The sequence below is a fragment of the Malurus melanocephalus genome, unplaced genomic scaffold (genome assembly GCF_030028575.1).
Source record: "Malurus melanocephalus ecotype Western Australia unplaced genomic scaffold, MMel_1.1 scaffold_115, whole genome shotgun sequence".
In the NCBI taxonomy this organism is placed as follows: Eukaryota; Metazoa; Chordata; class Aves; order Passeriformes; family Maluridae; genus Malurus; species Malurus melanocephalus.
The window spans coordinates 1,735,599-1,763,342 of record NW_026623347.1 but is presented as its reverse complement, the minus strand read 5'-3'; the positions used below and the strand labels follow the sequence as shown (position 1 = coordinate 1,763,342).

Genomic DNA, 27,744 nt, shown 5'->3' with positions numbered 1-27,744 from the left:
CGTCAGCCTGGTGAGCCGCCCTTTTTGGGGACAATGGGATGGGCAGCTGAGTTAGAGAGGCCTTGGGGAACCAGGGGGTCATTGTGGCTCCGTGCTGAGCAGCCCAGAGCTGATGTGTTTGGAACAGACCATGAGCAGCCAGGTGATTTATGGGGTGCGAGCACCAGGTTCCGTGAGGTTTGCCTGGTGGGAAGAGGAAGCGGCCGGGAGAAGYCTCAGCATCTGCAGCACCTCGCAGTGAGCAGGAGGCTGTGCTTCCTCCCACTTCCCTCCAAGGACTGGGAGGGATTCAAAAAATCCCTGAGCAGGGGTTTTTGCTGAGGTCACCGTGTGAAATACCGCCTGCTCCAGGCCTGCAGGGCCAAGGCAAACGCTCCTGGCAGAGATGGAGACATCAGCTGCAGGAGGAAAAGTCTGCTCCAGCCACCACCCAGCATTAGAGCACAGCGGTGTGACCTGYTGCTCCATCATTGTGGCCACTGTCCGGCCACCTCTGTCCCTGCCTGGCCACCCCAGCAGGTCAGGGCTGCTGGCAAACAGCCGGGAGGCGCTGGGACACACCAAAAGAGGAGCCCTGGATGGAGAATCCCCTCCCGGCTTCCAAGCGCAGGGCTCCAGCATCCCCACGTGGTCAGACCGATCGGAATCTCCCCGGTCGGGGTTTTCTTTCCAGCGGAAAAGCGGGGCTGGTGGACACTCAGCTCTGTCCTGGCAGTGCAAGGAGAGGTCAYSACCTCCTGARAGCAGAGTGGGGTGGAGAGATGAGRTYATTCCTCRSGARCRAGGGTGCTGCGGGAGGKGTTAGAGAAGATGAGMGGCAATTTCAGCTGCCTGATGCCTTCCTGGGCTCAGGGACAGCGCAAGTCCCCTCAGGGTTCTCCCAAAGATCACAAATGCAGCTCTCAAATGCACCCGATGGAAGGAGCAGGGCAGMGCAGGCTGCAGCATCGGCAGCCACCTGCAGCTCGGGCCATCCCCACCCCAGCAGGTGACAGCAGAGGGGGACACCAGGCAGTGCCCGTGTCCCACAGCCCCAGCTCTGCCTGGGTTTCCATCCCCCAGCCCACGGGAGCTCCCACAGGCAGTGTTTTTGCTCAGCTCGACACAGCGCAGAGCAAAGGGGTTTGAAAGCATCTCCCCGGGGCATCCCTCCCCGCCTTATCTCGGAGGCCTGAGATCTAAGGGACCACTACTGAAGGCTGATCTGAAGGCGAGGTTTATTCYAACACATACTTCACCCTTCCCTCGGTTTTCTCCAAGCCTTGAGTGGCTCAGGAGACAGCCCTGCCCTGTTCCAGCTGGGAATGGGTGCAGTGCAGGGCAGGGAGCGAAGCTGCAGCTCCTGGGGGTGGCAGGAGGGCACTGGGAGAGGTCACCAGGCAGGGGATCTTTGCCTGTTCCCATCCCCAGTGGAGTCCATAAACCTGGTAAAATATTTACACCAATGACTCGGACTGAGGCTTTATTTTTCTTCACACCATGAGATTCCCTTGGCTGCTCCAAGCCCTTTTAGAGCTTTAGAGAACAGATTTAATCAGCTCAGGTCAGGGATGAAGATGRAAAGCATGGGCTCCTCCTTTAAATGGGAGTTTAAAAAAAGTGGGGAGACACATCTGTCAATTATTGAAGGGAGAAAAACTGGTGTCTGTTGAGATTCAGAAGTCTCAACAAGGAGCCCTCTGTGGTCTGCACTGGACAGATGGGCAGGACTTGAGAGGACGAGGGTGGATTTCAGCTATACAGCATTAAAAAAYTGTATAGGATTTACAGTGCTAGAGTTAAATTATTGCTTATCCCCACACCTAAGAAGGGAGGGGCTGAGATCAGGGCAAGAATAGCACAGGATGGAGGCAGGAGCCCAACCCCTCCTTTGACTGGCAGGATCAGGCAGAAAAGAGATCAGGAAAATTAGAGGAAGGTGAAGGTTTCAGTTCATTACRGGATAGGAATGCGGTGGTGGGCCCGTGATCAGAGAACTGCACAAACAGAGAACTCAAAAGAAGCCCACGATACCCTGGGGCAGCACTGAGCAAGGTGAGCCCACGCTGAGCTTCATCTCCTCCCAAAGAGGAACGCCTCCACCACGGCTGAGCTGGTGGGGCACCATCCCAGGCCATTTTTCTACATTTCTTGTTCTTCTGCTGGTGAAAATGAACAACTCGTGTTTGCTGCTGCTCCAGTGGGTGACAATCAAAGCGGCAGAGGGGGCTCAAGGGGATTAAAACACTCAGGGCACAGGGAGAGCATCTCCTCAGGCTGGTGTGTCCCACAGCTGCTCCAGCACCTTCTGCCCCCAGCTACAATGACAGCCCCACACCCCCTTTGGGAGAAAACACAAATCAGTGACCAGGAACAGTGGTTTTAAATCGTTTATTTTTAAAACATGAAACCCAAGCTGAATAGAAACCACAGAAATTACATTTAGGTTTTTTTGTTTAGTATTTGCAAACCAAAAAGTTACAGTAAAAAATAGCTACGTTACAATCAATAGAACTACAGGATTAAAAGTAAAGATACAAAAATGGGCTCAATCCTCTTTAATCCTCACAATTTAAAAACATTTTGGGTAAGTGCAGGAACACTTGAAAGAAACTAGCAGGTCCAAAGTTTAAAAAAAAATTATATATATTTATATATTATATATGTATATAAAGTGGTATGATATACAACCATTATGGTTAAGAAGAAAAACAAACAAAAAAACAAAAAAACAAAAAAACCAGAAAAGTTACAAAAAGGCCAGGTACATGCTCACCATTAGGTTTCTGTGCACAGTGTCCAAGAAAATAAACTTCCCTCTGAATGATGTGAATAAAACTCATGGGGCCTCCCGTTACCAAGGGACCTGAGGCACGCGACGTGACGGCTGGGCAGCTGCACCCAGTGCAGAGGACAATGGAGGAAATGAGGMTTTTCTGGGACTTCAGCAGCCTCCTGGGCAGAGGCCACTGGAGAAGTCTTGGTGTGAGATTAGAGGAGGAACAGGAAGGAAGGAGCTGGGAATTGCATAGTGAGGAGCAATGTGGTATCAAATATGCAGAGCACCTAAGAGCTTCATGCTACAGTTATCSTCTTTAGGAAAGGAGTATTTTGAACTTTCTGGTTGTACATCAATTTATGTTCCACTTTGTTCATGCAGCCACAGGGGCTGGGTGAGCACYTGGGAGCTCCAGGCCAGCAGTAACCCATCCCTTCTCTCCCAGCTGGGCAGCACGCTCACCATCACGGCTTGGCAGAGATCCCACAGCCCCCTGAAAACTCAAACCATTTCTCAGCCATCGAGGAACTGCTACCAAAACATCCCACGCTTCTGCTGGGCCTCCTGGAATGCCTAGGGAAGCCATCCTTAGCATGCACACAAATAAGTTCTGGAAAAGGGCTGTGATGAAAGGAGATACAGTCTAAAACAGAGCTATTGTCAGCTCTCTGTCTCAAGGCATGAGATCCTCTGCTTGTACCTCCCTGGAGGGCTTTCCCCTCCCACCCAGAGATGTTCACTGAGTGACTCTGACAAACTCACTGAGCTGGGGGAGACCCTGGCTTCTCCTTGGACCMCAGGCAGGAAGCACTTCAAAGACAGCTCCTCTCCCGAGCTAAAGKAAAACCCACCCACCTCATCTCCTGAATCAGGGGGGTGGTGAGGATCAACAAGCCAAGACACTTCTCTCTTCTTCAAAGGGCTCAGAATGGTATTTCAGCTGCTGCTGGGAGGAAGAGAAGGGGGAACCACAAGTGCAGCCTGGCTTTGCTCACACAGGACCTTGCTCTGATGGGCACCCACCCGCTCCCGTCTCCCACCACCCTGCAGCACCCAAAGCTCTTGWGAGCAATGGCCGAGCAGCTCCCTGAGAAACGGTTCAACTCTCAGAAAGGCCAAACTTTTCGTGTGGTTTCAGGGAACTGCAATGGAAATCCTAACTTAGGATCACTTCAAACCCCATGCACTGTGTCCCCCTCAAAGCACTCCAAWGAACATCCCTTGCATCTTGGCTGAGATGACTGTACACGGAAAATCAACACCTATCAAATGGAGAAAACTTAAAAAGGACAGGAGGGGAAGGGAGCACTCCATCCTTCACATTTGGATACATGGATGCACGCTAAAAATCTTAGCTTGAACCCTTTTATCAGCACACAAAATGAACTCAGTTTAATAATACATACAGGATACAAACACTACAGTTATAATTCCCAAGACAGCACAAGAAATTCACAGCCAAGTCTTGATTTGATTTCCTTTACAATTACAATGCAGTCTTGAACACTGGACGCAAGAGTCCAACATGCTATTTACATTTCACATTGTGGAGATGTTTGTGTGCTTGGAAGAGTTCTCAGTTCCAAAAGAAAGTGTCATTCACACATGATGATGCAGTGGAAATAAACCAAGCCAACCAGACAAGCCAATGACCACATTTGTGCTTCTGAAAAAGTAACATGAAGTGTCTTCACCGATGCAGTCACCTTCAACCGGACAAGCTGCCGTCCACTCTGCAGTCAGCGAGGTGTCCAGAGGCCAATCTCAGCTCCCCCGACCTCTGGACCCTTTTTCTAGCRACCAGTAACACGAGAAATGTCCGATAAGGTCAGCTGGGACACACCAAGTGATATGGCCTTGGCATTTTGTCACATTAAAAACAGAGAGACACRATGGAAGAGAGAGAAGTCTCTACAGCTTTACCTCCTGCAGCTTGAAGAGTTTGGACTCCCTCAACCATGAATGCCATCCAGAACAGATGAGTCTTCGCCAGATAGCACCTGCTGTTCACCCSAGAGGGAGGCACAGAGTCTGGGAGATGTTGGCTTTTCAAAGTCCCCTCCTCAGACAAAATGTGACCATATGGATGAGACTGATTATGTCGCAGCCATAAGAATAGGCAAAGGCCATCTGTTCTTCAGCAGATCCATTCAGACCAGCCTGCAGAAATGCCACACTGTTGCTCAAGGTTCCAGTAAAATAAAAAAAGGAACAAAAAAAAAGTAGTAATAATAACAATAATAATAATAAACCAAAAGAAACCCATTTGTCTGTGTTTCCTATCCAGCGCTCTGCACAGCATGCAGCGGGGCAGCAGAGTTCCAGGATGCTTTACAAAAGTGCAATATCCATGTCAAGTAAAGGAAGTGCTGGCTGGACACAGGTACACACCGCTCACACCGCAGTCATGTTGTGCTGGCCTCCAGAGAGCAAAAAGTTATCTCCAAAACATTCTTTCCAGTTATACATGGAAGTCACACAGCACGTATCTCCACAGCTGTGCCTTGCTGCGAGCCCCAAACGCTGTCAGAAGTTGTTCTGGGTGCTGGAAGAGGCTCTGGTGAGCCTTGGAAGGAAGCAGGTCAAGGTGGCTGCTCCGTTCAATGCTGCAGAGGTGTCGGCTCGCTCCMACAGGGCCACTGTGACAATTTAGACCCGGCCCTAAGTGCAGTCACACACAGRTTTGGGGTGCATTCTGTGTACAAAGAAGCTGCTACACAGAAGCACTTGTTTTCACAGGGTTCCCCACACCCTCCAGCCTCCAAAACATTTGCCTTCAACCAGTGGGACTGGGCCACAGATTTCAGGGCAGCTCCCCTAAAGCTGATAATGTGAGTAGCAGTCGGGGCACATCCTTGCATGGAGGGTTGATGGCAGAACAACTCAGTCTCAATAAGGATTATATGGCTCTTGATTCTTTCTTCAAAGRGAGGGAAAGGTTGGGGTTCCCCCCAGAGAGCAGTTAGGTGCTTGGGGCCCTGCAAGATCACYGCACCACACCCTGCACACCCACATCTCCTGGTAGGCTCTAAGACAGGATGGAAACCCTGGGGCTCACGAGCCACAGTTTCCCTCCATAACCACCTGTGACCACATTTCCCTGCCCTTGTGATTCGATAAAACAGAGGTATGTTTCAGTGTGAAGCCCATCCAGTGTGTCTGAAAGGGCAATTCTCAGTCCTGAGCAAGAAAATCCTGCTTCCAGAGATTTATGGTGAAGCATGACRTTAACTCCAAAACCTTCTCTTCCTGTCTGTATGGCGATGCCTCCTCCCTGTCTCTCACTCCTTTGAAGTAACAGCTGGCCTTGCAGTTTAGTAGTGGTTTCTATCTTAAGAGGAGTCTCAGAGCTTGCTGTGCCACAGAGCTGGTTCCATTCCCCAGCAGATCCCASGAGCCTGTTTAGCTGCCTGCCAGGAGCAGTTCCCACCTCACTGCAAGAAGGCAACTGACTTRAGTAAAGGCAGATTGGTAATTCTGTGCCCCAAACAGAACATCACTGAGGTGATGACGAACTGCCTCTGCCAATGGCTCAACTCCAGTTTGAGAGATGYTCCCCACTTCATTTCCTCTGCCAGTTATTTGATATAATGCTCAGCAGCTCTGCTAAGATGCCCCTACTAAGAGGTAAAAAGACAAAAAGGAATATCATAGTCACCCTACTGAAAGGGCAGTAYTTGACAGTACCTCCCAAGAGGCAGTCTCCTCTTCCAGCAGGAAGCTGTCAGTGCCCTTTGGAGCACTGCTCTTCAGTGGGAAGTACAGCACCAGTGAAGGATGTTGCCCTCTGCAGGCACCCAGCTGCCCCTTTGCAAGCCTTGTTCTGCCTCACGTCTAGGAAATGCCTCACATGTGCATTAGTATGGTCAGATAGTGGTTAGCAATGTGCCTTTGAAAACTAAACAAAATAAAACAGAATAAAATATAAACCTCTTCTGACAGTCACAATGTTGTCCAGGGTTTCTGACTTGAGAACACAGAAGATACACTGACAATCTTGTGAGTTTGTTAGGACTGAGGCTCCAAAAACCTCTTTCAATGCCAYTTCAGCAACCCTGTGCTGTAGATTATGATTTATAAAAAAGGAAAAAAAGAAAGTCCAGCRGAGTTCACAGGTCACTCCTGCGGGGAGAGCTTGCATTTGCTATAAATCCATTGGTGCTTCCAGTTTCTCTTGCTTTTGCAAGCTGACTGTCCATAAGATCTGGCATCAGAGAGCCAAAACTCTTTAGTGCAAAAATACCTCCAATAAAGTCTTACGAGTCTCCCTGGAAAAATTTGGCACCAAGTGAGTGGCTGGCTCCTGTTTGATCTGCRTGTCAGCCTCGAAAAGGCAGCACCCAGAATGCCATCTGCAAATACCTGGGCTTCCCTGATGGAGCAGAGAGGTCAGGGCCAGAGCAATGGGCAGGGTAACTGACTGCTGCTGGGCCCCTGCTCCTCCTCAAGAATTCACATGATAGGTAAAAGTGGGAAAGAAAAAGGCATTTTCTCAATGGACTTAAAAAAAGAAAAGTGAACCAGGGTAGTGAAATGGTTTGCTCTGGAAGAGCAAATTCCAGTGGATATGCAGTGACACCACGAGGCAGGAGTTGCCCWCCTCCCTCCCACAGCAGTGGACAGAGGATTCCCACCGAGCTGCCACACTCCCTTGGCATTCCCACGTTGCACACCAGCCCCAGGCACCGAGTCCTGCTTCTTCGGTGTCTGACAGGCTGCTGGTCCCACTGCAGCAGTGAAGAACATCTACCACCATCTTTCACCGAGTCCTTCTTGGAACAGAAGGGGGGAAAAAGGGGCAGAAGGTATTCACCAGCTGTTTCTGGCAGGCTRTTCTGGTGAGCTGGGCTGTGGCTGGGGGCCCAGGCTGCTCTCAGCTCTTTGCCTGCCCACCTTTGCTCTCTTGCAGGTACAACAAGGTGAAGGCCTAAATTCAAAARGAACTTCCACTCCAGTGGGCAGGTACCAGGTTGGAAGGGTGGTCTGGACTGGAGAAACAGAAAGAGCTGCACTGGATATTGGGCAGAACAGCAGGATTGTTCTACGAGGACAGCACAGGGGCACAGCAGTTGGCACATTGTTTAGTCTGACTGCACGTGTGGGTTTTGTTTTTGTTTTTTTTTTTGCTTTTGTGTTTTCATTTTAATGCACACTGCCAGCATCTGGACGAGGTTGGTTGGTGGCGAGGTATTTGGCTCTCATGCTGGAGGTGTACTGGAAAARGAAAAGACAAGACAAAAAAACAAAACAAACAAACAGAAAATTAAGTCAGAATGGCTAATGTCACGACAGAACCACAGATTTCTACCACTTCTCAGCATAAAATGGTGTGCATGTACAGCAAGCATTTCAAGGAGCTGCCGGCTCAGCCTCACAAGGAAAGTTTCACAAGTCACTGTATAGTTCACTCTGAGTACATTCTGCCAGCCTGCTGCAGGGGTGCTGGCCAGGCCCGTGCAGATGGGCTAGTGATTTATCCAAGCTCTCTAGAGAAGAAAATCCAACAGTCACCAAGTCAAAACATGACATATGTTGCTTGGGAGAAGAGAGGGAAATGGGAGTGATGCAGATGTAAAAACCCACCCCACACTTTAATCATCTCTTAGYCATTTTRCTGCTTTCAACCATGCCAGAAAAGRAGGTTGAAAAGAAAATGGGTGCTCTTCACATCTTCACATTGCATTTTATAGCAACGAGGGCATCAGAAGACTGCACGTGCCACAGACGGGCAGCTCGAAAGAAAAGTGAGRAATAGCAAAATGATTTTTGCCCAAGAAAGAACAGACCCTGCCAGGCTGGAAACAGGCTGCCATCAAACAGGATGATATTAGCAAGGGATCAGGTGGGTGACAGCTCACTGTGGCTTGGGATCCAAGCTGTGCACTGTGCAGCAGCAGATGAGACTCCAGCGTGGGGGTGAGAAGAGCAAGTCAGAAAGATGAAGGTTAGTTCAGTTTGGAGGTGGTGGTGCTGTTCTTATTTTCTTTTTTATTCTAAGCAAGGTAATCCAAAACAGCTCCCAGAAGCTACTGAGGTAACATATATCATTCACCGTTGAATAATGAGCTGAAAAACATGCAAATAATATCCAGCAGTAAGATGGGAACTTTGCCTCTTTATGCCAATGCGTTCGATGTTTTCTGAGTTCTGCTAGCCCAATATAACAACCAAGCAATGAGGACAGACATTTCATTCCTCTTTTTATACCCTCTGGAGCTTGAATAATTCTGTAATATCCACAGCTTACTTCCCAAGAGTGCTCTTCAGCATACTGACTTTTTATCACCTCTTAAACTGAACCACATAAAATAGCCAGTTAAGCTGGCAAAGAGACAACTGAAAGGCAGTTCCACACCAGGAGCTATGATTTATCTTGCCCACYGGGAAAGAACATTATGAGGCATCTTTAGGCTCTCAAAAGCTTAGCTGTCCACGGGGGTTTTCAGAGAATTAACARCATTTTATCAGTTTTCCTTCAAAGACTGACCTGGGTTGAACCTCTGCACAATAGAAGAGAGAAACTGCTCCTTTGGCAGAGCTGATCCCATCAGCTCAAGATGAAGACACCGTGGCTTATTTGCACACTCAGCTTTTAGTGTCTTCCATAATTGGAAAACTTTTCGCAGAACACGGATCTTAATATAAAACTCTGGCCCAGAAATGGCATCTATATTTAGAAGACAAAGGGTACATCTGTTCTTTCTAAGATGTATTTTTTGTCAGCCAGAGGGCAAAAGATAGAAAATAGAAAGCTGAGATATTTTAAGGACAATAATCTACACAGTTTATTAAATGTGATTACTGTTTCAGAAATAAAGTTTCGGTGTTATTAATACATGTGAGACTAACCCAACAGGCTCAGAGAGGCTTAGAAGTCAAAGAGGTTTCTCATAGAGGAAGTAGGGCACATTTCAGGTAGTGCAATGCTGAAATTACCAGCCAGGCCTCATGCTAAGAAGAGGGTCTTTAGAAGGAAAAATGCATTTGATTGCTCATTTTCCATTTCTACAGTGACGTGATAGGAGATGAGTATGAATAGAGAACTTTTCTAGGTGCTAAAGTCTTGTAAGAAATATTTAGAAAAAAAATCTCAGATAATGGAAGGTTATTGTGCAACTTTCTGGACAAGTCACATTGGTTCAGCACACARCATGCAACATAAACTTTCTTTCAAGCATTAAAATCAAGAAGATCACTTGATGAATTGCATTACAAAAAAGTACAAAGTACACCTATCATGGAGGGAGAAGCTGAAAATCATTTCCTCCTTCTTCCAAAAAAGAAAAGACCCCACAGTTGCTTCAGCRTCACTAAAACAAAGCAATCAGGAACACAAGAGCTGGACAAGTCAAGCAGAGAGTATTTTACATTCAAACCTACCTGTAAAAACACCACAAGGAACAAATCAAGACTCAGAGTAGTCAGAGTTAGGGCTGATGTTCTCTCCTTAASTCAGGATTTTTGCACCTTTGTACCTCTTCCCGGTTCAGTTTGACCCAGTTACTCTTTCTGCTAGGGGTATTTTTAATGATAAGTATGATTGATTGAAACCTGGCAGTAGAGAGCCAACCCTTCACCGTGCTCCTCTCAGGCAGCACAGCTCTATCAGAGTGCCCTGGATCTCAGCCACAGCATCACCTCCAGGTACAAGTGCTGCAATCCTTCCTCTGAGTCCTTCTCTGCTGGGAAGCAGAGGAAAGATGCTGTGGAACACACAGATCCCAACATCTGGCCAGGCCAGCAGATGAAGATGTATCAGCAGACACTTGGCAGTCTTTGGATATGAAACCAAACCATATTATTCATAGTTAAAATAATTAAGTTGTCAGTTGCGCTTAAAAAAAAAAAAAAAATCACTAAGCCTTTAACTCCTTTCAAAAGTGATTCTAAAGACAAAGAGCCTGAGTAYAGTTCAGACCAAGGAGGTCTTGGACTCCACTCTGAGGCCCACAGCTGTCAGGTTCACAGTTGCATTTAGTTTCCTTTAAAGAGGAGCTTTCATAGAAGGTTAAAGAGCACTCACAATTCAGCCATTCTTCCAGCACTCTCACTGGAAGTACCCATGTGCCTGTACACCCTCATTTCATTTACCCTTTCAAAAACAGCACAGAGGACAAGTTTCAACCCATACCTTCACCTCTCTSTCAGCTTCCCTAAAAAGGGCACCTGAAAGAGTTCTTGTTACCATTCCTGCTGGTCTCTTGTGCTATACARCACAGCACCTCTCAGTCATTTACCAGCCAGCTCGGACAAACACAGCTGATCGCACACAGATTTATTTTTGTATTTCTCCAAAKAAAATAAAAGTTTCTCCTTCACATTCAGCCTTGTTGAGGGTATAAACTTTCATAGGTGTGGTTTGCCAGCACATACTAGTTAGGCACTTAACACACATAGCCTGGGCACAAAGGAATCATTGGTTGCAAAATAAACAAAAAATGAAGGGAATAATCAGTTCATTTTGGAGGCCATAAATTCTACTGACTTCTGTGAACTCCATGAGTACTTCACAGCTAGCTAAGCTACGCTGAAAGATCACTTACCATATGAAACCATGAGTGAGTACAAACCATTTACTATTTGTGGTTAAAAACCCACGTGTATTTCTCTTCAGCTGCCCTGACTTTGATTTCCTGCCAGAGCTGTTCAGGTAATCCAATAAAGACCAAAGCTTCTGGATTCAAGTTCTGAAAGGTTGATCTCAAACAGCTAGAGCACAGTAAACACACAGGGTTTGGTGTTATTATGTATGGAAGRTACAAGGTGCAGGGAAACAGCTAATTCCAGCCAGTGGGTTCTGAATTCAAAGGGACTTAAGTTTTTCAAGTCAAAAGAACAGAGCTTCTGTTGGTTTTGTTTGTTTTTAGAGCCTTGGAAAGAATGCAGTGCCTTTTCCATAGCCCTTCAGACAGCCACATTAAGCTGGGGTGGGGCCATAGATAAACAGAAGACAGTGCAGACTGGGATCAGGTCATGTTTCAGCCCAGGGAYTTCAAGCGTAGAGCAAAGGCTCTAGAATTTCCCCACCCTCACCAATATTTCATTTCATGGAACAGATCCATCTAACATCACTACAATACCACCTACAGGAACAACAAAGCAGAAAACCCACCACAAGCTGAGGCCCAAGAGCAGTCTTAGGAAAAGACTTAAGACTGGAGAAAGCTGTGAGCCTTCCAAGGGTGTCCAGCATGCTTCCAGACAAGGCTGTTTGTGTTCATGCACCAGGCAGAGGCATCAAGACACCCGATCCAGACCCTTCCCAGCAGTGCCAAGGCAGRCGGGCAGCGAGGGGCAGCAGGGATGGACACCAAGCACCAACAGAACAGGAAGGAATCCAGTGTGAGGCTGACAAAAGTGCCARCAAGAACAGCAGAGAAGAAGGAACAGCAGCAGCTTTATGGACATGTATTTCTGGGAAGAGAATGCAAGATCCACGTCACTGATTGCATGAGCCAAAAGCAACGGGCTCCCTGTTCCTGCTGGAACCARCACCTTCCAGTCACTGCATGGCTGTAGCTCCCTTGAAGGAGTGTTGTCCTTCACACCACCTGAGTTTGCTGSTAGCCCTAACCATATCCTGCATTGAACCAAGCTAAAAACCCCCCAAAAATGCAGACCACCTCCTCTTTCTGTGGGCAYGTGGCTTTGTTGTGAGGGAAGAAACACTGGCTGTCTTGGAGAACACCAACAACTACAGCCCATGGAGAATTCAGACAGCGAAATGGTACTAGGAGGGCCCTGCTCACAGAGTCTGTGGGACATGGATGGGATGATTTGGACACACAYAGAACAAACAAAACAGTAAAAGGTTTTGAAACAGAATGAAACAGATCTTARTGATTATGTCTGGAACCTTAGGGAAGCTTCTTTTTTTTTTCTGTAAAATTTGCTCTTTTCTGACCTTAAATGTAAGGAATAAAAGGAAAAGCTGCACGCAGATCTGACAGGCAATTAAGTAACTCTTCAGGACAGTTTAAAATCAAAATTCCTCCAAACGAGCTAAAAGCTTGTGGCAGGTTGGCATCGATGGTTTTGGGCACATGATGTTATGACCAYTAAGGACAAGCAGAACAGCAGTAGGGCTTAAGGAAAGCCAAAAGCTGAATTAAGACAACCATTCCTGACTGAAGTGCTGCTAGATTGGTTCTCTTTGCTTCTAGAGAATGGCTTCTTGTGATGGGAGAGCTTCTAGTCTGCTTTTGAAGCGCAGGGCTATTTCTAATTTGAGCAGCAGTCAGTACTTGGCGTTCAAGCTGTTCTCAAGTGTGGAGAGGCACGGCCACCTGGGACCCTCACAACGTGCACCAGAAGCCTCTGGAAGGTTGATACTGCTCCTCGAGTCTGCACCAGAGCCAAAACGGATTTTCATTTTAACCCTTGGCAGGAGGGAATGGGGTGGGAGGTGCAGAGGGAAGGAATGTGAAGAAATAAAAGGCACTGGCCTGGGATAAACAGTGCAGGGATGAAGGGAGCGGTTGGGAGTGGAGAAGGGGTTGAGCAAGAAGGACCTTTTTTGCAGTACCTGTTCCATTTGCRGGCGCTGTTACCAGTATGTCCGTGCACTGTCCGAGGGCTTAAGCTGCCAGCTCATATGGCTGCTACTGTCCATGGCAGCCAAATACAACTGTGATGACGCAAGAAAGAGAGAGAAAAAGAGAGTGCAGCCTCAACGTGCATGAAAAACACAGTGCAAGCAAGTGAAACCGTGGTGTGTGTCAGCGACAAGGTGGGCTCTACAACCCTAAGGGAGTATCCCTGTGGCAAGAAGGAGAAAACAGAAGGAATGAGAGAAGGAAAAACACAAACAAACGAACAAAAAGCCAGGAAAAGTAAYGGACAAACAATGCAGCAGGATCATCACATCTTAGTTTTCACCATCTGTTCACAGAAAGCTAAATGGAATAGGTCAGCTCTGTCAGGTCCGTCCATACCCACTGGACATAACCTACTTGGATGATTATCTCCCTCTCCTCCCTCCCAAAAGGAGGCAGGGATGTGTGCATTGGTATTCCCTTTTCATCTCTCTCCTCCTACAGACAATTTGCTATGAAAAGTTACCACTTTTTCTGCCACAGTACAGTCTCAGCCACCTGCTACGGCAAGCTGCAAATACAAAAATCCCAGAAAAGCCTTTCCCTGTTGCCTGCCAATATGAGAATAGACAGTATTTTTTTCCTCTCCACTGTCTACTACATCCCTCCAGGAAACACATTTCTCCTATAGCCTGGTTTCTTGTCTTGTCTGGGGAGAAGTTCCCTTTTCTGTGGGTGCAGTGCTGCTCCTTCATCCTCCCCAGCTCCTGCACTTCCCCGTAACCAACACTGATGGCTGCCAACTCAAGTTACTCTGAAGAAAAAATCTTTAYCTACTCCCAAACCCCAGCCTTAGGCACCAGGACCCAGATTCCCAYTCAGGGTATCAACACAAACAACTATTGAAGAACCAGGGTGCTTTTTGCCTCACTACAGCCCCGTGGAAGGGAATGTGCTTTCTCTGAAGCAGAGGAGCTGTAGGGCAAGGGGAAGCAGGACATGGCAGGAACACGTGCTCTGGCAGTACCAGAGGGACAGTGCCCTTCTGCCCCAGGAAACAGCAGCAGTGCAGCACATCAGGGTTGTGCTGAGACCATCCTGCTGCTGAGAGCAGATAATGAGACCAGAGCTCGTGGCCAGAGCACCAGGGGTCAGGAAACCTCTTTGGGAAGGGTGAAAGAGRTCTGGCCAAGGACAGAGACAAGGATCAACTCTGCACATTTCCACTTTCTCTACAGCAAGATGAATTGGTCCTCTTGAAGTTAAACCATCAATGTGATGCCCTCTTTTCCACCACAATTCCTACTCCTTCATCCACCAACCTCCTCTTCCTTCCCTTCCCATCAATTTGAACCCAGCACCAAGGAGTGTATTTTCTTTACCTACACCTGAAGACTGGTTGATCATTAGGCATTTTACTACTCATCCTCTGTAATCACACCACCAAGTTAGTGAGCACTGGCATGGCATGTTCTCCAGATTCTGTTGTAAGTTGGGCTTACAGGATCCAGTGAGGGAGGGCAAGATTCATTTAGCTCTCACCCAGACATGAGGACAAGCCCATGTTTTATCCAGAATACAGAAATGGCTATCAGGCCATTCCAATTACCAAAACCTTCCATGAAAGTTTCTTTTTTTTTTTCCTCCATAGGAAATTAAATACAAAAATAGATTTCAAAGAAAGCAAAACAGTTGTGAAAAAAAAAAGATTTAAAAAAAAATCTCAACAAAAAATAATACAGGTTTCATCCTATCATCTCTTTAGGGAAGATTAAGGAGAGAGGTTCAGCAATAACTCTGAATTTACAGTTTTAACAAGTTTCTTTTCAAACTTAAGGAACCAATGCCACAAATAGCAAGTACACTGCATGCAAGTGAATCATCCTGCTGAAGTCACCCATCAAGGTACTCATGCAYTTCAGTGGTGGCAGGACTGGGCCCATAGGATTACCAGTGTTAATTGATTGAGTTTTTGTCTTTTCCTGTGCAATGTCCAAAATAGCACAGCAGGGTTTTATTCTCCATGGCAGGTGAGACACAGCTTGTCTATCCAAGCTGCTGCCATTTATGGGCCAGATCCYGTGCTTGGCTGCACAATCAGCTCCCTTGGGAGTACACAGGAGTGGCAAATGYGTATTCCCCAAAGTTGCTGAAGCAGAGAAGAGCAGTAAAGAGAGACTTACTGAGGGAGGTGGGGACTCCCGGCCAATGAGCGGGGTATTCTCGCAACGGGGGTTCTGGAAATTTGCATTCTGGCTCCTAGGAAAGGAAGACACACATGGTAACGGGGCACGTGCCATGCTTCTCTGGGGAAGGTCTCTGATGGGGACACAGGACAGAGAATCCTCACCCCAGAACTACAGTATCAGGCCAGTCTCCTTTGAAATTTTTCTTACAGGCCAGGTGGATCCCCCCTTTTTCAGACAAGGGCACAAAACTATCATCATTTTCCTCAGACTGAGCACTATTTTTACATTCTTACTCAGAAGGGCCCATAATGAATCACATCAAGTGATTTAAAAATAGGTCCTTGTGAAAATCTGCCTCCCTGCAGCATCAGAACTGCCAARTGGCAGAAATGGAGATAAAATGAGGACAACGTCTAAGGGGACAAACAAATTGATGTGGCAGCCCAAAAAAAGATGGGCCCTGGTGATAGTCCAAATGTGGTCGGGGTTAGGCACTTCTGGAGAACGCTCTGAAGATCCCACCTGAACCAGGTAGCTCCAAACTGCAACAGGTGTCAGAGCTGACTGCAAATACTGTAAAAACAGAGAGCCTACAGGTTTTGTCTTGGCTCTCAGTCTCTTGGGAGGCTCCTGGCAAGACTGCTCTGTCTGAAGAATTAACTATTCTGGTAATGAGAATCATTGTGTAATAAGAAGTCCAGGCAATACTTTTCCAAGTCCTGGAGACAAAGCCTACTTTCCCAAGTTCTGGAGCACGAAGCTGTTCACATTTTGGAGCATGCTGTCTAATAAAACTCTTTCTAGTGCAGCACTTTCAAGCTATTCCCTTCTCCCATTGTATGTCAATCAGAAAACAAAATCCTTCTTAGCTTTTTACCACTTGGTCCGAAGTGCCAACCTTGAAGCACTYGTGCCAACAGAAATGAGAAGAAAGCAATGTGGAGAAGCTTCTGTGGGGATACTCACATGTACTCCGTGACGGGAGCATTGCTGACTGTGTGTGCTGCTGCTGGAATGCTGGTCTCACTGCCATAACTACTCCCACAGCTATAGAGGCTGGGCATGTGCACTCTGTACAGATTATCGTGTGTCTGTCTACTCCCTTGAGCAGCTGATTCGTCTTCCCCATCATCATCTGAGCCTCTGCAAGAAGGAGAAAAAGTTCCCCACTAGAACCCTACAATCACCCCACATGTGGGGTTTGCAGGAAGCCATGGTAATCCTAGGAACATCCCCACCATCTTCCACACCTCCACACTCATACCCATTTGGGATGCCTCAGGGTGGCAGTGTGAAACACAGCCCACAGCACAGTGACTCAGACCTCCCACAGATCCCATCTGGAGGTGCTCACTGCGTGATCCCCTCCAGCCTCCCTCTGCCTTCTCTCAGGGCTTGGCAGACAGCACTGGGCTGCAACTGGCCAGTCGTACAACCACAGGATGGGCACACATCCCAGAATATACAGCACTAARAAAACCCAATAAACAACAAAAAAGAGAGGCAGTGGGGATGCAGTGCCATGCACCCCACAGAAACATCCTTCAAAACTGCAATCTGTGTCCTGCCATTTCTTGTAGATACAATCAAAGAGCTCTTAAGGATAAGCCTCTGTAGATTTCTCTGAACTCTCATTCTGGTTGCAAAGGGTCAGCTTCAGCTTCTAGCAAAATCACAGAAGTATTTACAGAGACTAACTTGCAAAATTTGTATCTAAAGGCTTTATCCTCTAAAAAATGTCAGGATTTTAAATCAATGGAGAGTAGAACTGTTTGCCAGCTGGTTCCTTCTACCTTCCCATAGCATTCTCTTGCTCCTCCTATATAATACCCACTGCTATTTCACCTCCCTAATTAGGGGGTGGAGCACCAAGATCCGACATACATTAAATCTGTGCTTGTCAAAGCTAGTGAAAGGTTCCACACAGCACAGACCTCACCAGAACCTCCCAAACATCACCTGCAGCTTCTGCACCACACGGTGGCACTGAAGATCGGGGAATTGCAGCCTGCACAGTCCCTTACAGGCAACCAAGTATGACATCCTCCACCTCCCAGAGGGAGGCAGAGGGAGAAATGGTGCTCCAGGGAATGCAGGAGGGAACCCTTCAGCTCACAGCAGCAGCCTGAGCCTGCTGGGCTTGGCAGGGCAGGCAGCAGCCCACAGGGAAGGCACCAAGAGATGCCACTGGATAAACCTTTCTCCTTCTGGCAGGCAGGCTGCCGTACCTTCATGGTGAGGTCTCTGCAGCTGCCTGTGGCAGAAGTGAGGAACCAGGGGCTATTGTGACACACTTCCCAAGGCCACTTCTCTGTGGGCACTGCAGGCTGGGCCACCTCTGGTTTCCTGTTATTGCTCAGGGCATTCTATTTTACCACAAAAATCATGGCCACAGAAGAGAATTTGCTGCAGTCTATTGCTCTTCTGCAAACTCAATGCTATTTTAACAGCTGCGTGTGGTGCAGCAGAGAGTCAGTGAAGCAAAGGTTTGCTAAAGACTGATCAATGTTGTTACCATCATTAACACCAGTTCCAATTTGCAAGTGTCTCACCTGCCCATGCTATTGACAACAAGACAGTTCYTGCTTTCCATTAGCTGTGCAAGTCAGTCACCACAGCACGAGCAAAGCTAAAAGGGCAAGTGTAAACTGCTTCTTATTCCAACAGTAGAACAAATGCCTCAAAGCAATGTAAGAGAATAAGAATTTTACAGAGAGAGCAATAGTTCAAGCATTACCTCTGTATTACAGCTATAATCATTCATCTGACTTGACACACAGTCCTACAGTGTACTGAATACTCTGCACACAGAGCACCCCGGTGCAATAAGGTTCAGATGTTAGTATAAACCACAGCCAGAGCAAAACATAACCTTTTTTTTTTTTTCTGTTAGACCTGTGCTTAAAAGCCTCATCCCTCACACTCCTGGGATCATGTGGGAATRAGCTCCATATGCTCGTGGGCACAAATCCAACAGCCAGTCTTCACTGGGAAAGAGCTCTACAATGCTCCAGGATCTAAGCCCTCTCTGTACCTCTTTTGCTGCCAAGTGTGTGGGACGCTGCAGACAATGGAACTGAACATGAGGGCAGTGACAAAGGAGAAGAGAACCAGGTAGATGAGGCCTTCCACTCCATCATAGCAGAAGCCTGTCAGAGCCTGGACATAATCCTGCAGAGARAAAGGAGCAGAGTTTCCATAACTACAGAGTTAACATTGAGCTCTAACTAACAAGCCCTTCTCCAGACTACACTCYCTGAAACAACTTACAGATATAGACATTGCACTCCCTTTTCTAGAGCGTATTTCTATTTTAATTTCAGAGACTCGAGTGTTTTTCATAAACGATCTAACCCTTGTTTCTCCTCCCAAAGACCAGCTTGGATTTAGACATAGAAATATTTTCAACCACCCACAATCAGACTTTAAGAGGAACAAAAATAAACAGCCACAGCAAGTTTACCCAYCCAACTGAAGATATATTTTTCATTAAGCCTCCCAGCTCCCTCACAATGCCCCATGCCCAAGAACAGAAGCATGGACTGTCTGTGTCTGCCTTTAGAGGGGCAGTGAGGACAACAGTGAGGCCACGCTACACTGCTCTAAGTTCTCCAACACACTGTACTCCATGCGAAAGGCAACAAGTTATTTATTATATACAAAAACCCCTAAACCTGAAGGCCTCTTTGTTTGCAGCTTGTAGATAAAGCACGTAGTTTCCTACATCGATCTTTAAACTGAAAGCTAACTTGATCCAAGTTCTCATTCCCCTTTCTGCTGGAATCAATAAGCAAAAAGCTGTTGTAAACTGTTCTGGCTGGCCAGAGATTTAGAAATCTGAGCTAATACAGGTTCTACATCCCCTTTGATCTTTCCCAGCTCAAGCCCAGTTACCAAGAACTCACCAAATGCAGACTCCGACAGTCTACTAAAGCTGTCAGCTGCTGCAAGTTGATCTCTGTTGTATTCAAAACCTCCTGGATCCGAGTAAGGTACTCCTGTAAGCAACAAGTGAGTGATTACTGCAAGGGAATGCTCAGCAGGAGCTGACTCTGGGTTCTGTGCAAGGTTGGGGGAAGCCACAAAAAACAGGAGAGCAAATTTGAGGAGAGTTACCTTGGAGGTGGGGTGCTCCTTGGTYGCTGACCTCATGAGCTCCGACACATCATCCTGCATTTCTACCAGAGCCTTGTGACTTCCTGACAGCTTCTGCTCAACACAAAACAGGCAATGTTTCAGCAGTTCAAGCCATATGGACCATTTCTCCTGGGAAATGACTGAAATCCTACTTCCCAAATACTGAAGCATCATCTGTATGAATGGTACAATTTAAAGTTGTCCCAACTGACATGAGTGCAGCTGCAATAGGGTTAAGTTTGATTTTTACCAAACTGGAAGAGGTACAGACAGAAAGAAGAGGAGAAGGGAAGAACTAAAAGAAAAAAAAAAAAAACCAAACTGGAAGAGGTACAGACAGAAAGGAGAAGGGAAGAACCAAAAGAAAAAAAAAACCCACAAATCCACAAACAAAGAACATAATACATACACAAAAAATGTACACACAGCTGGGGCTGGCTCTAGGACAGAAAGGAAGGAGAAAGAAAAGACACAAAGCACTCAAGTTCTCACCACAGAACACAGCTGGATTTTTTTGCTAAATCAGATGGATGAGAAAGACATAATATTAACAGTAGAAGTTGTTTGTATYAGGGTGCAGCCTTCACATCCTTTTAAAATCACCCATGAGAATTTCACATGCAATAGCACGTCAGGGAGTAAATGGAGCAACCAGAAATGCAACAGATGGCAGAGGTGCATCAAACCACAGCCTGAAGTGTTCTTATCCCATCCTTTCAAAGAGAGGAAGGCAAGATTTAAAAAAAATCCTAAATATAAATGGGTGAAGCAGCGSTGTCTGCCAAATGGTGGGTGGTGTGGGCCCGTCCTGGCCTCTGATACACACGACAAAGCCTGGAATGGGCCCAGGTGCTGCTCTTCTGCCCCCACACAAAAGAACAATGACTCACATTTACACTTCGGGATAAATCCCTTGGATGTTCAAAGGTTTGTAAGAGGCATCTGTGAAAAACACTCCTTCACCCACAGAAGTGACTGCATTTTGGGAGTGGAGTGTTACCACTGTTTAACCCAAAAGAACTTCCAAGGAGAGAGTCAAAGGAGGAATTACAGAGTTTCCCAACCTGGCATTAATTGTGGTGTTATCTCCACGTTGCTGCTCTTTAGGCAAGTGCCTTGTAAACAGAGGTGCCACAAACAAAGCCATGGCCCTCACCRTATTACACACAAGCTGTTCTAAGGGGTGTCCTGGACATGAAGCTGTGTAGGTCTTGATAAAGTTGGAGAAAACTCCTCACTGAATCACAGTGCCACCTCCTGCACAGTGGGGAAGTGGCTGCCAAAGCTTTGCCAACAGYCAGAGAGCTCCCTAAAGCAAACACCCTGTAACTGGCATCAGGAGCACTGAATCTGCACCCTGCAGGGTGAGAAGACCCAGGGGTGGAAGGAGTTAGGRTGCTGACACTCACCTGCTGGAAAGGGTTGGGGTATCCAGCACTACAGGTCATGTAATAGCGCATAGTCTCTGTGAAGACACAAGAGAAGAAAGTCAAGTCAGACACATCGTTCCATCTTTGACATGTTCCTGTATATTTTAAACCAGTGAAAGGCAATGGGTCTGCTCCACCTAAAGTCAGATGAAGCACAGAAAAGGTTTTGTTCAGAAGTTGGCACCATCCACTGTATAAACCTAGGACAAGACACCAATCTAAGTTAAATCCAACTACAGTGAAGATATACTCATGAATTTCCAGATAAGACTATTACTGTGCTCTGCTAACAGCATCATTTCTTTCCAGGGTTGAACACACAGCTGTGTTCCTCTTCATTTAGATGTGTATGAAACCACCCTGGTGCCCTCATGAGCCCTCTACAATACTACACCAACTGCCAGCACACTCAAATTACAAATACCAGGCTTTCCCCTGCCATCCTCAATAACGTTATCAAGGAAGGGAGCTCTGAAAGACTTGATCAACCAAATACCTTTAGATTATTCCTCAAACATTTACAGTACTTCTTCAGATGAATATGAGCATGCCAGCTCAGCAAAATCAAGGGTGATGAACGCATGGTAAAAATTACAAAAGCCCTAAAACACACAAAGCCTCTACATTCCCCCTCCACCAGCATTTTTTTCCTCCWTTCTTTTTAATCTTCTGTCTGTGACTTTCAGTGATGCATATTCCAGRCTGCACAGCCATTCTGATGGGTCCCAACTCAGAAATCAGTAAAAGGCACAACCAGAAGCAGAGCCGTGAAGGAAGCAGACCTGACTGTATCCTGACTGTGCCATTCTTCCCATAAATATTGAATGCACCTTTCGGCAAGGCAGCACGCTGGAGACCAAGTGCTACAACACAGCCTGTCAGCCCGTGTGTGCTGGCAATGCAACCTGACAGCTGTTATTTATAATTCATTAGCCTTCTCTGGGGCAGCTCCTGCCAGCTGCTCCATCTCCCTCCCACCGACTCCTTCTCTGGGATGAGTTACATCTCCCCAGCCAAACCTCTAAACAGCAATTAGCAAATTCTGGGCAGACAGGAGGGCAGCAAGGAGGGCTTTGTGCCTCACTTTGGGCAGACCGCAGAAGTGACTGTCCACARCTACCGAGCCAAGGAAAGGGCTGTTCCTACCCGCTCATAAATCACACTCCATGGCTGAGTGAAAATGGATTAAAACACACCTGCACTGAGAGAACAACACAGCAACCCACATGGTGACCCAAAGGAGCTGTGATCTTGTCACCTATTTATTTTAAACCAACAAACCACTGGAAGTTTCTCTTAAGCTCCCACAGTGATATCAAGTTTACATTGCCTTTGTAAGTGCAATAAGYTGCATGACATACTGCTAATGCAGAGCTCTAGAAATGTTTCTTRAGGGCCTTCTGGATCGTCCCTGGTGGGCAGATTAGAGATGAGTTCCTGATACCATAGTTTGCAGCTTGTAAGCCCAGGATAAAGATTGCTGGTTACAAGCAAAGCAAAAAGCAGTACAGTGAAATAAGTGCTTGCCTTACTTCACCCTGGAAGGCAGGATCAACAAGGATTCACTGTGGTAGCACTGGCTTTGCTGCTGACAAGTGTGACACTCTACATAAAACATGCTTCCCAAAATGGCACAGCCATCAGGAGCAGCTTTCCCCTGCATGAACCCAAGCTGTGGTGCTTTAAATCTGTGGCTACATCGGGCAGTGGGGATGCTTTAAGGAGATTCTATGTTGCAAAGCCTGGAAATCAATGTCCCCTGCCTCGATACCACCAGTAAAATAGGAAAGAGCAGGAGGCACATTCACCTGTTTTAAACCTGGTGGATGCTGTCCTGTACATCACCAAATCTCATGTTTCTGACCAGAAAACAGCTATGYTAATCCATCATTTCCACTTTGCTAACAGCTCCGGGCAATTTMTTTCTATAATTATCTTTCTGATGCATTTTCCTCTCAAGGAAAATTCCTGAAGGTTGGTCTGATTTTTGAAGCTGGCCTTTAGGCAATCTAGTTCATAGCAGAAGGGTTAGGCAGGGTCACATCTGCAGCTGCCCATGCCTGCTGTTGCTAGCAGCAATCCTCCTGACTCACTCTCAGTGCACAGGCATTGTGGGAGCAGAAGGCAAGGAAGGGAACTACCTAAAATGCTTTATTTTTGCAAAGTCTGTTTTTCCTAGAAAGGAAAGTCGAGCTTCCTACTAAAGACAGCTTCAGCTGCTAGAACTACTTACTGCTTCTGCAACCATGGAGACTTACTACTCACTTCAAAGCCCAGCCAAAATGCAAAAATGGCATTATGCACCCACCAAAAGGCAGTGAGATGGTCTGTAGGGAGCAATCAGAAAAAAATCCTAGCTCAAAAATAAACCCTCATACCTAGAACAGCTTTTCCCAGCTTTTCTTCATCTCCAACTGAGCATTCTTTAAAGCAGTGCTCATTTGGCCTATACACCCAGATGAGGCTGTYTCTGTGGGTTCAATCATCAGAGAAAGCCCCTGTGGGGTCAAAGGAAAGCAGCTCCTTTGGCTGGGGTTTCTTGTCCAGGTAACACATTCTCCACCAGGAGTTTTACTTCCTCAAGGCACCAGTCTGACAGCAAAGGGAGGGATCTGCATAACAYTGAATTTCTCTGATACATCCTACTCTTGTATTAGTGAAAGCAAAGAGCTTCTAACTCCAAGCTTTCTGCTATCAKGAGTCCAACAAAACCAGGCAGGAAATCAGCTTCTCAATGCCAACATCACCTCAGCACGATTCTCAAGAGCACTTTGGGCACATTCTTTACTGCAGTCTACTCTGCTCAGGTAATAACTGTGCAGAACCAATGCCCCACCTGAGTTTTGTCCTGATCTTACTTCTAGAGAGGAAACAGAGGTGCTGATGGTGTCAGTTCTTTGGYTCATTCAGCTCTGGACTTCTATGATGAGACTGCATCAGTGAGAGGCCAATTAAGAGGTTGGGCATGACCAGAACCCTCCCTGCTTTTATCTGAGCAGCCAAGCCTCAGCATCCAGCCTGACCAGCTSGGCTGGACTGGAGCTAAAAGGCTCCATTATCCATCCCCTGAGGTTTACAGCTCCCTCGGATGAAGAGAGTGGCTGTTCACCGYGCAGATTTGTGGTGAGAGAATCTGGAGAAAGCTCTTCCTGTTGTTGGGACAGATTGTGCTTTTTTATTTAATTTTATGCAACAAGTCATCTGATAATAACATAATATCAATGAAAAAGAATGGGACTAGAAGATGGCCTCCTGCTTTGAAAATAAACATCTTGGCTGCACCAAGTCTCTTTACTAACAGCGGGAGCTGATTATACAGCCACTGTTCAACTCCATTGGCTTTATCTCAGTTAATGAATACGGGGTGAGTTAGGCACATACATCAGCCTCTTCTGCAAAATTATTTAAGTATTTCCTTCTCCAGGAAACCTGCATTAAGGTTCTTTGCTTCCCTTTTCTTCCCCCATGATTTTTTTTTTAATGCAGCACATTTTATCTGCAAAACAAGAACATCTCCTCTCTAGCTAAAAACATGACAGTAATAATGCACTTAATCAGATTAKTCTCAGCTCCATTAATTCCATTTAGATTTCAAAACAGCAATTAATACATAAACAGGAATATTAACATACCCGTTGCCTAGTATTCAACTCAGTTATTTTTCTGTGAAAACTACAACCACCACCAGCAAAAGCACATTGCAAATATCGATGACTCAGCCCCAGTCTGAATGTCAGARCATAGAGGATCTCACAATATACTGTATGTAACAACATACAATAATAACTAGAAATAGTGATTAAAGAGAAAAATGGACCCAGCTCTATCAARCTTCCTAGGATTATTCGTTGGTTCTGTCTCCTGGAGCTCAGCACTCTCACTCTCACTGTACATATGGCTCAACTGATCACAAAGCAGCTGCTACAATTTACAGCCAAKGGATACTAAGACTTGTTCCAGACTTTTAAAGATGTTTTATTTGGATTAAAGTGTCATTGCCACACTGCAGTCCTCATGTCGTGATTTTCCTTCCTGCTCAGATGCTCAGGAAGGTCTCACCATTGGGCACCAAGAGCTATTTCCATAACTTCCTGATCATAAACTATGACACAGCAGTGAAAACTCACATGGGTAGACAGAAGATTCAATCATCTCCCAACCAGCTGCCTGGTGCAATGGCAGGCTCAGAAGTGGGACAGATATCCTTCTGGAGAAAGGAAAAKGAGCTCACCAACACTCCAGGGTGYCTGGCAGGAGGAGCTGACACACATCACCCATGGAGGGGCCACCTTTCTGACCARGCCTGTGGCAACACCTGCTCTTCCWCCTCTTCACYGTTTCCCTTAGACCCATTCACTGTTATTTATGGAGCTGTAACAACTGTTAGATGGYGGTGCTGMAGGAGCAGAGCCTGTTCTCCCCCAGGGGAGCCAACTGTCCTTGCAGGGGAATGCAGGAGGGGGGATGGAATGTCAGCCCCACACTCCCKGTTAGCCTCCAAACCAATGATACTGATCAATGCAAAACCACAGGAGCCCAGCAGACAAGGGCAACTGAAATGGAGAAGTAGCACAAAGGGCCTTTCTTTCATTTCCCAGGGTCAATCTAATCRCTACCAAACATGCTCCAGAGCTGATCTGGGTTACCAAACTATCACAGCACACAGCTGGCATTAACATCAGATATTTCCCCTTGGCCTCACTGACCCACTTGCCTCCGTGAACAACCAGGAAACCAGCTTGGCACRTGAAGCCACATCTTTGTCACCTTCACAGCCAAGAGAGGATTTTCATCTTATGCTAAACACTCATTCTCTTCCCTCACTGCATTTCTTTGTTGCAAAGAGAGCTGCCTGGCTCTATAATCTCCTTCCCAGGAAATCAATAAATAAGGCATTCCAAAAATAAGCTGCAGGGTTGCAAYATCAACCTGTACAAATTCTTTTATACTACATTCTGCCTCCAGACATAAACTTTTTCTATTGTTTCCAATCCCTGCATCCTCAGCCATAGCTACGTACCTAACTTCCTACCAGCTGCACAGTGAGAGACACATTTGGGTAAGCACAGAGCCATACATTAGACCTTCTGCACACAGAGCAAAAATTCTCTGGTTCCACCAAATAAGAACTAGAAAAAACACAAGTTGCTCCTTGTGCAAATAATGTCATTGCCTATTTGTGTTTTACCATACACAGAACTACATAATGGAACTAYTGGGGGAGAGAAGGCAGGAAARAAAAAGTTAACTTTGTTAACTAAGMAGCAAACTYAGTCCTAAAATAACTTTTCCTCTTCAGCACTTATTGTATCTCTGCTGACAGGCACCCAACCACCTTTCTGTTAAGCCATGGTTYTGCATGACATCTTTGCCCCACTGAGGTTCAAACTGGAGGCACCCTCACCTTACCAACCACTTCAGTCTAAATTAGGAGCAAAAAACCCCAAATATATCAGGGCTTCAGCTGGATGCCATTGTAACACAGGCACATGCTTTAAGTGGAACAGGACACACAAAGTGGTCAAAATATTGCATTTACAATGGCAAGGGAAATTTAGACTTCTTTGTGGCAGTTTCCATTCACTTACCTTTCCAAAGCTGCTATTTATGGCCACCATTAGGTGAAAAAAATTATATATAAATTTGTAGGTAACACAGATATAAAAGTAAATATTCTGGATTCAGGAATACAGACCCAAAAGCAAGTTTTAAAAATGACAACTCAAACTGCACACTGCTACTGCCACAGTTCTATCACTTAGAGAGGAGAACAAGACTCAAGAGTGCTACACTTAAAGAAAATAATCCATGGAGTTCTGTTCCATTCTGTCAGCTATTTCTATCTAAGAGTCCAGGCAGAAGAAAGGTTCTGAAGGTGGTTCTGTACACTTCTGACCAGAATGTTTTTTTTCCCAGAGCTCAACACATATTTTTTCCCAATGTACGTCAGCTCCTCTGTTTCAAACACAGCCTAAAATTCTCAGTCACTGCCATGCTGCTGTGTGACAGCTTGAGCTGCAGAACCCCATGCCAAAGCCAGTCCCAGCACTTACCAGCACTGAGCACTGCATTCTCTTCAATCACTTTGGAGACRTAAGCATCAGGGTTGATACAGAAGTCACTGGAGCCCTGGACAGRTGGAAGACAAAAAGCCAAAGGAATATCAAAGCACATCAGCATCAAAGAGCAGTTGGGCCAGGTAAACATCAGGGAACCTTCTATTCTAGGGGTGTTTCAGATGCTGAAATCTCTCATCACCATCCCCACCAACACTGCTTTACACAACCACAGCAGTGTCAGAGTATGAGCTACCACACCACACCACAGAGAAGGAGCAGCTCCGTGCTTTTCCTGATGGGAATTGCTAGGACAGTTACTTAGATCAGGACATGCTATAAAACAGGATAAAATTAATCTGGCGCCTGCTAAACCTGCAGCAAAGGGTGAATGGGATTTGGATGTGAGCCACTTACCACAGCGACAGCCAGCTCCAGGCCCAGGGATCCCCAGCTGACAATCAGGGCAAACACCCCAAGCAAGCACACCCTGTGGGAGACAGACAGATGGCAGATGTAGCAGCCCTGATTTCAAGCAGTTCCTTTCACAAGATGTATTATTTGGAGTCCAAAGCAATTACCAAACCCATGAAATTATCAACCACTGACTGTATTTTCAGATAAACAATCCTATTTTRG

The 27,744-nt window shown here is 46.3% G+C and overlaps 1 protein-coding gene across 3 annotated transcripts in view; it reads right to left on the bottom strand.

Moving 5' to 3' along the window:
* Positions 1-7,860: 7,860 nt before the first annotated feature.
* The window catches only part of TTYH3 (tweety family member 3), a 67,243-nt gene continuing 47,359 nt past the window's right edge, over positions 7,861-27,744 (bottom strand). Inside the window, exons 6-15 of one of the 3 annotated variants that reach the window (XM_057369837.1) lie at positions 27,523-27,595; positions 27,103-27,178; positions 21,029-21,084; positions 19,599-19,691; positions 19,388-19,480; positions 18,517-18,653; positions 16,449-16,625; positions 15,477-15,552; positions 13,284-13,385; positions 7,861-7,972 (exon numbers count right to left, since the gene is read on the bottom strand). In XM_057369837.1, coding sequence (XP_057225820.1) covers positions 13,305-13,385; positions 15,477-15,552; positions 16,449-16,625; positions 18,517-18,653; positions 19,388-19,480; positions 19,599-19,691; positions 21,029-21,084; positions 27,103-27,178; positions 27,523-27,595 — 862 coding nt within the window. In that variant the 3' untranslated portion in view covers positions 7,861-7,972; positions 13,284-13,304. The remainder of the gene's footprint in view (positions 7,973-13,283; positions 13,386-15,476; positions 15,553-16,448; positions 16,626-18,516; positions 18,654-19,387; positions 19,481-19,598; positions 19,692-21,028; positions 21,085-27,102; positions 27,179-27,522; positions 27,596-27,744) is intronic. The other 2 variants (XM_057369839.1, XM_057369840.1) reach the window with 2 other exon arrangements.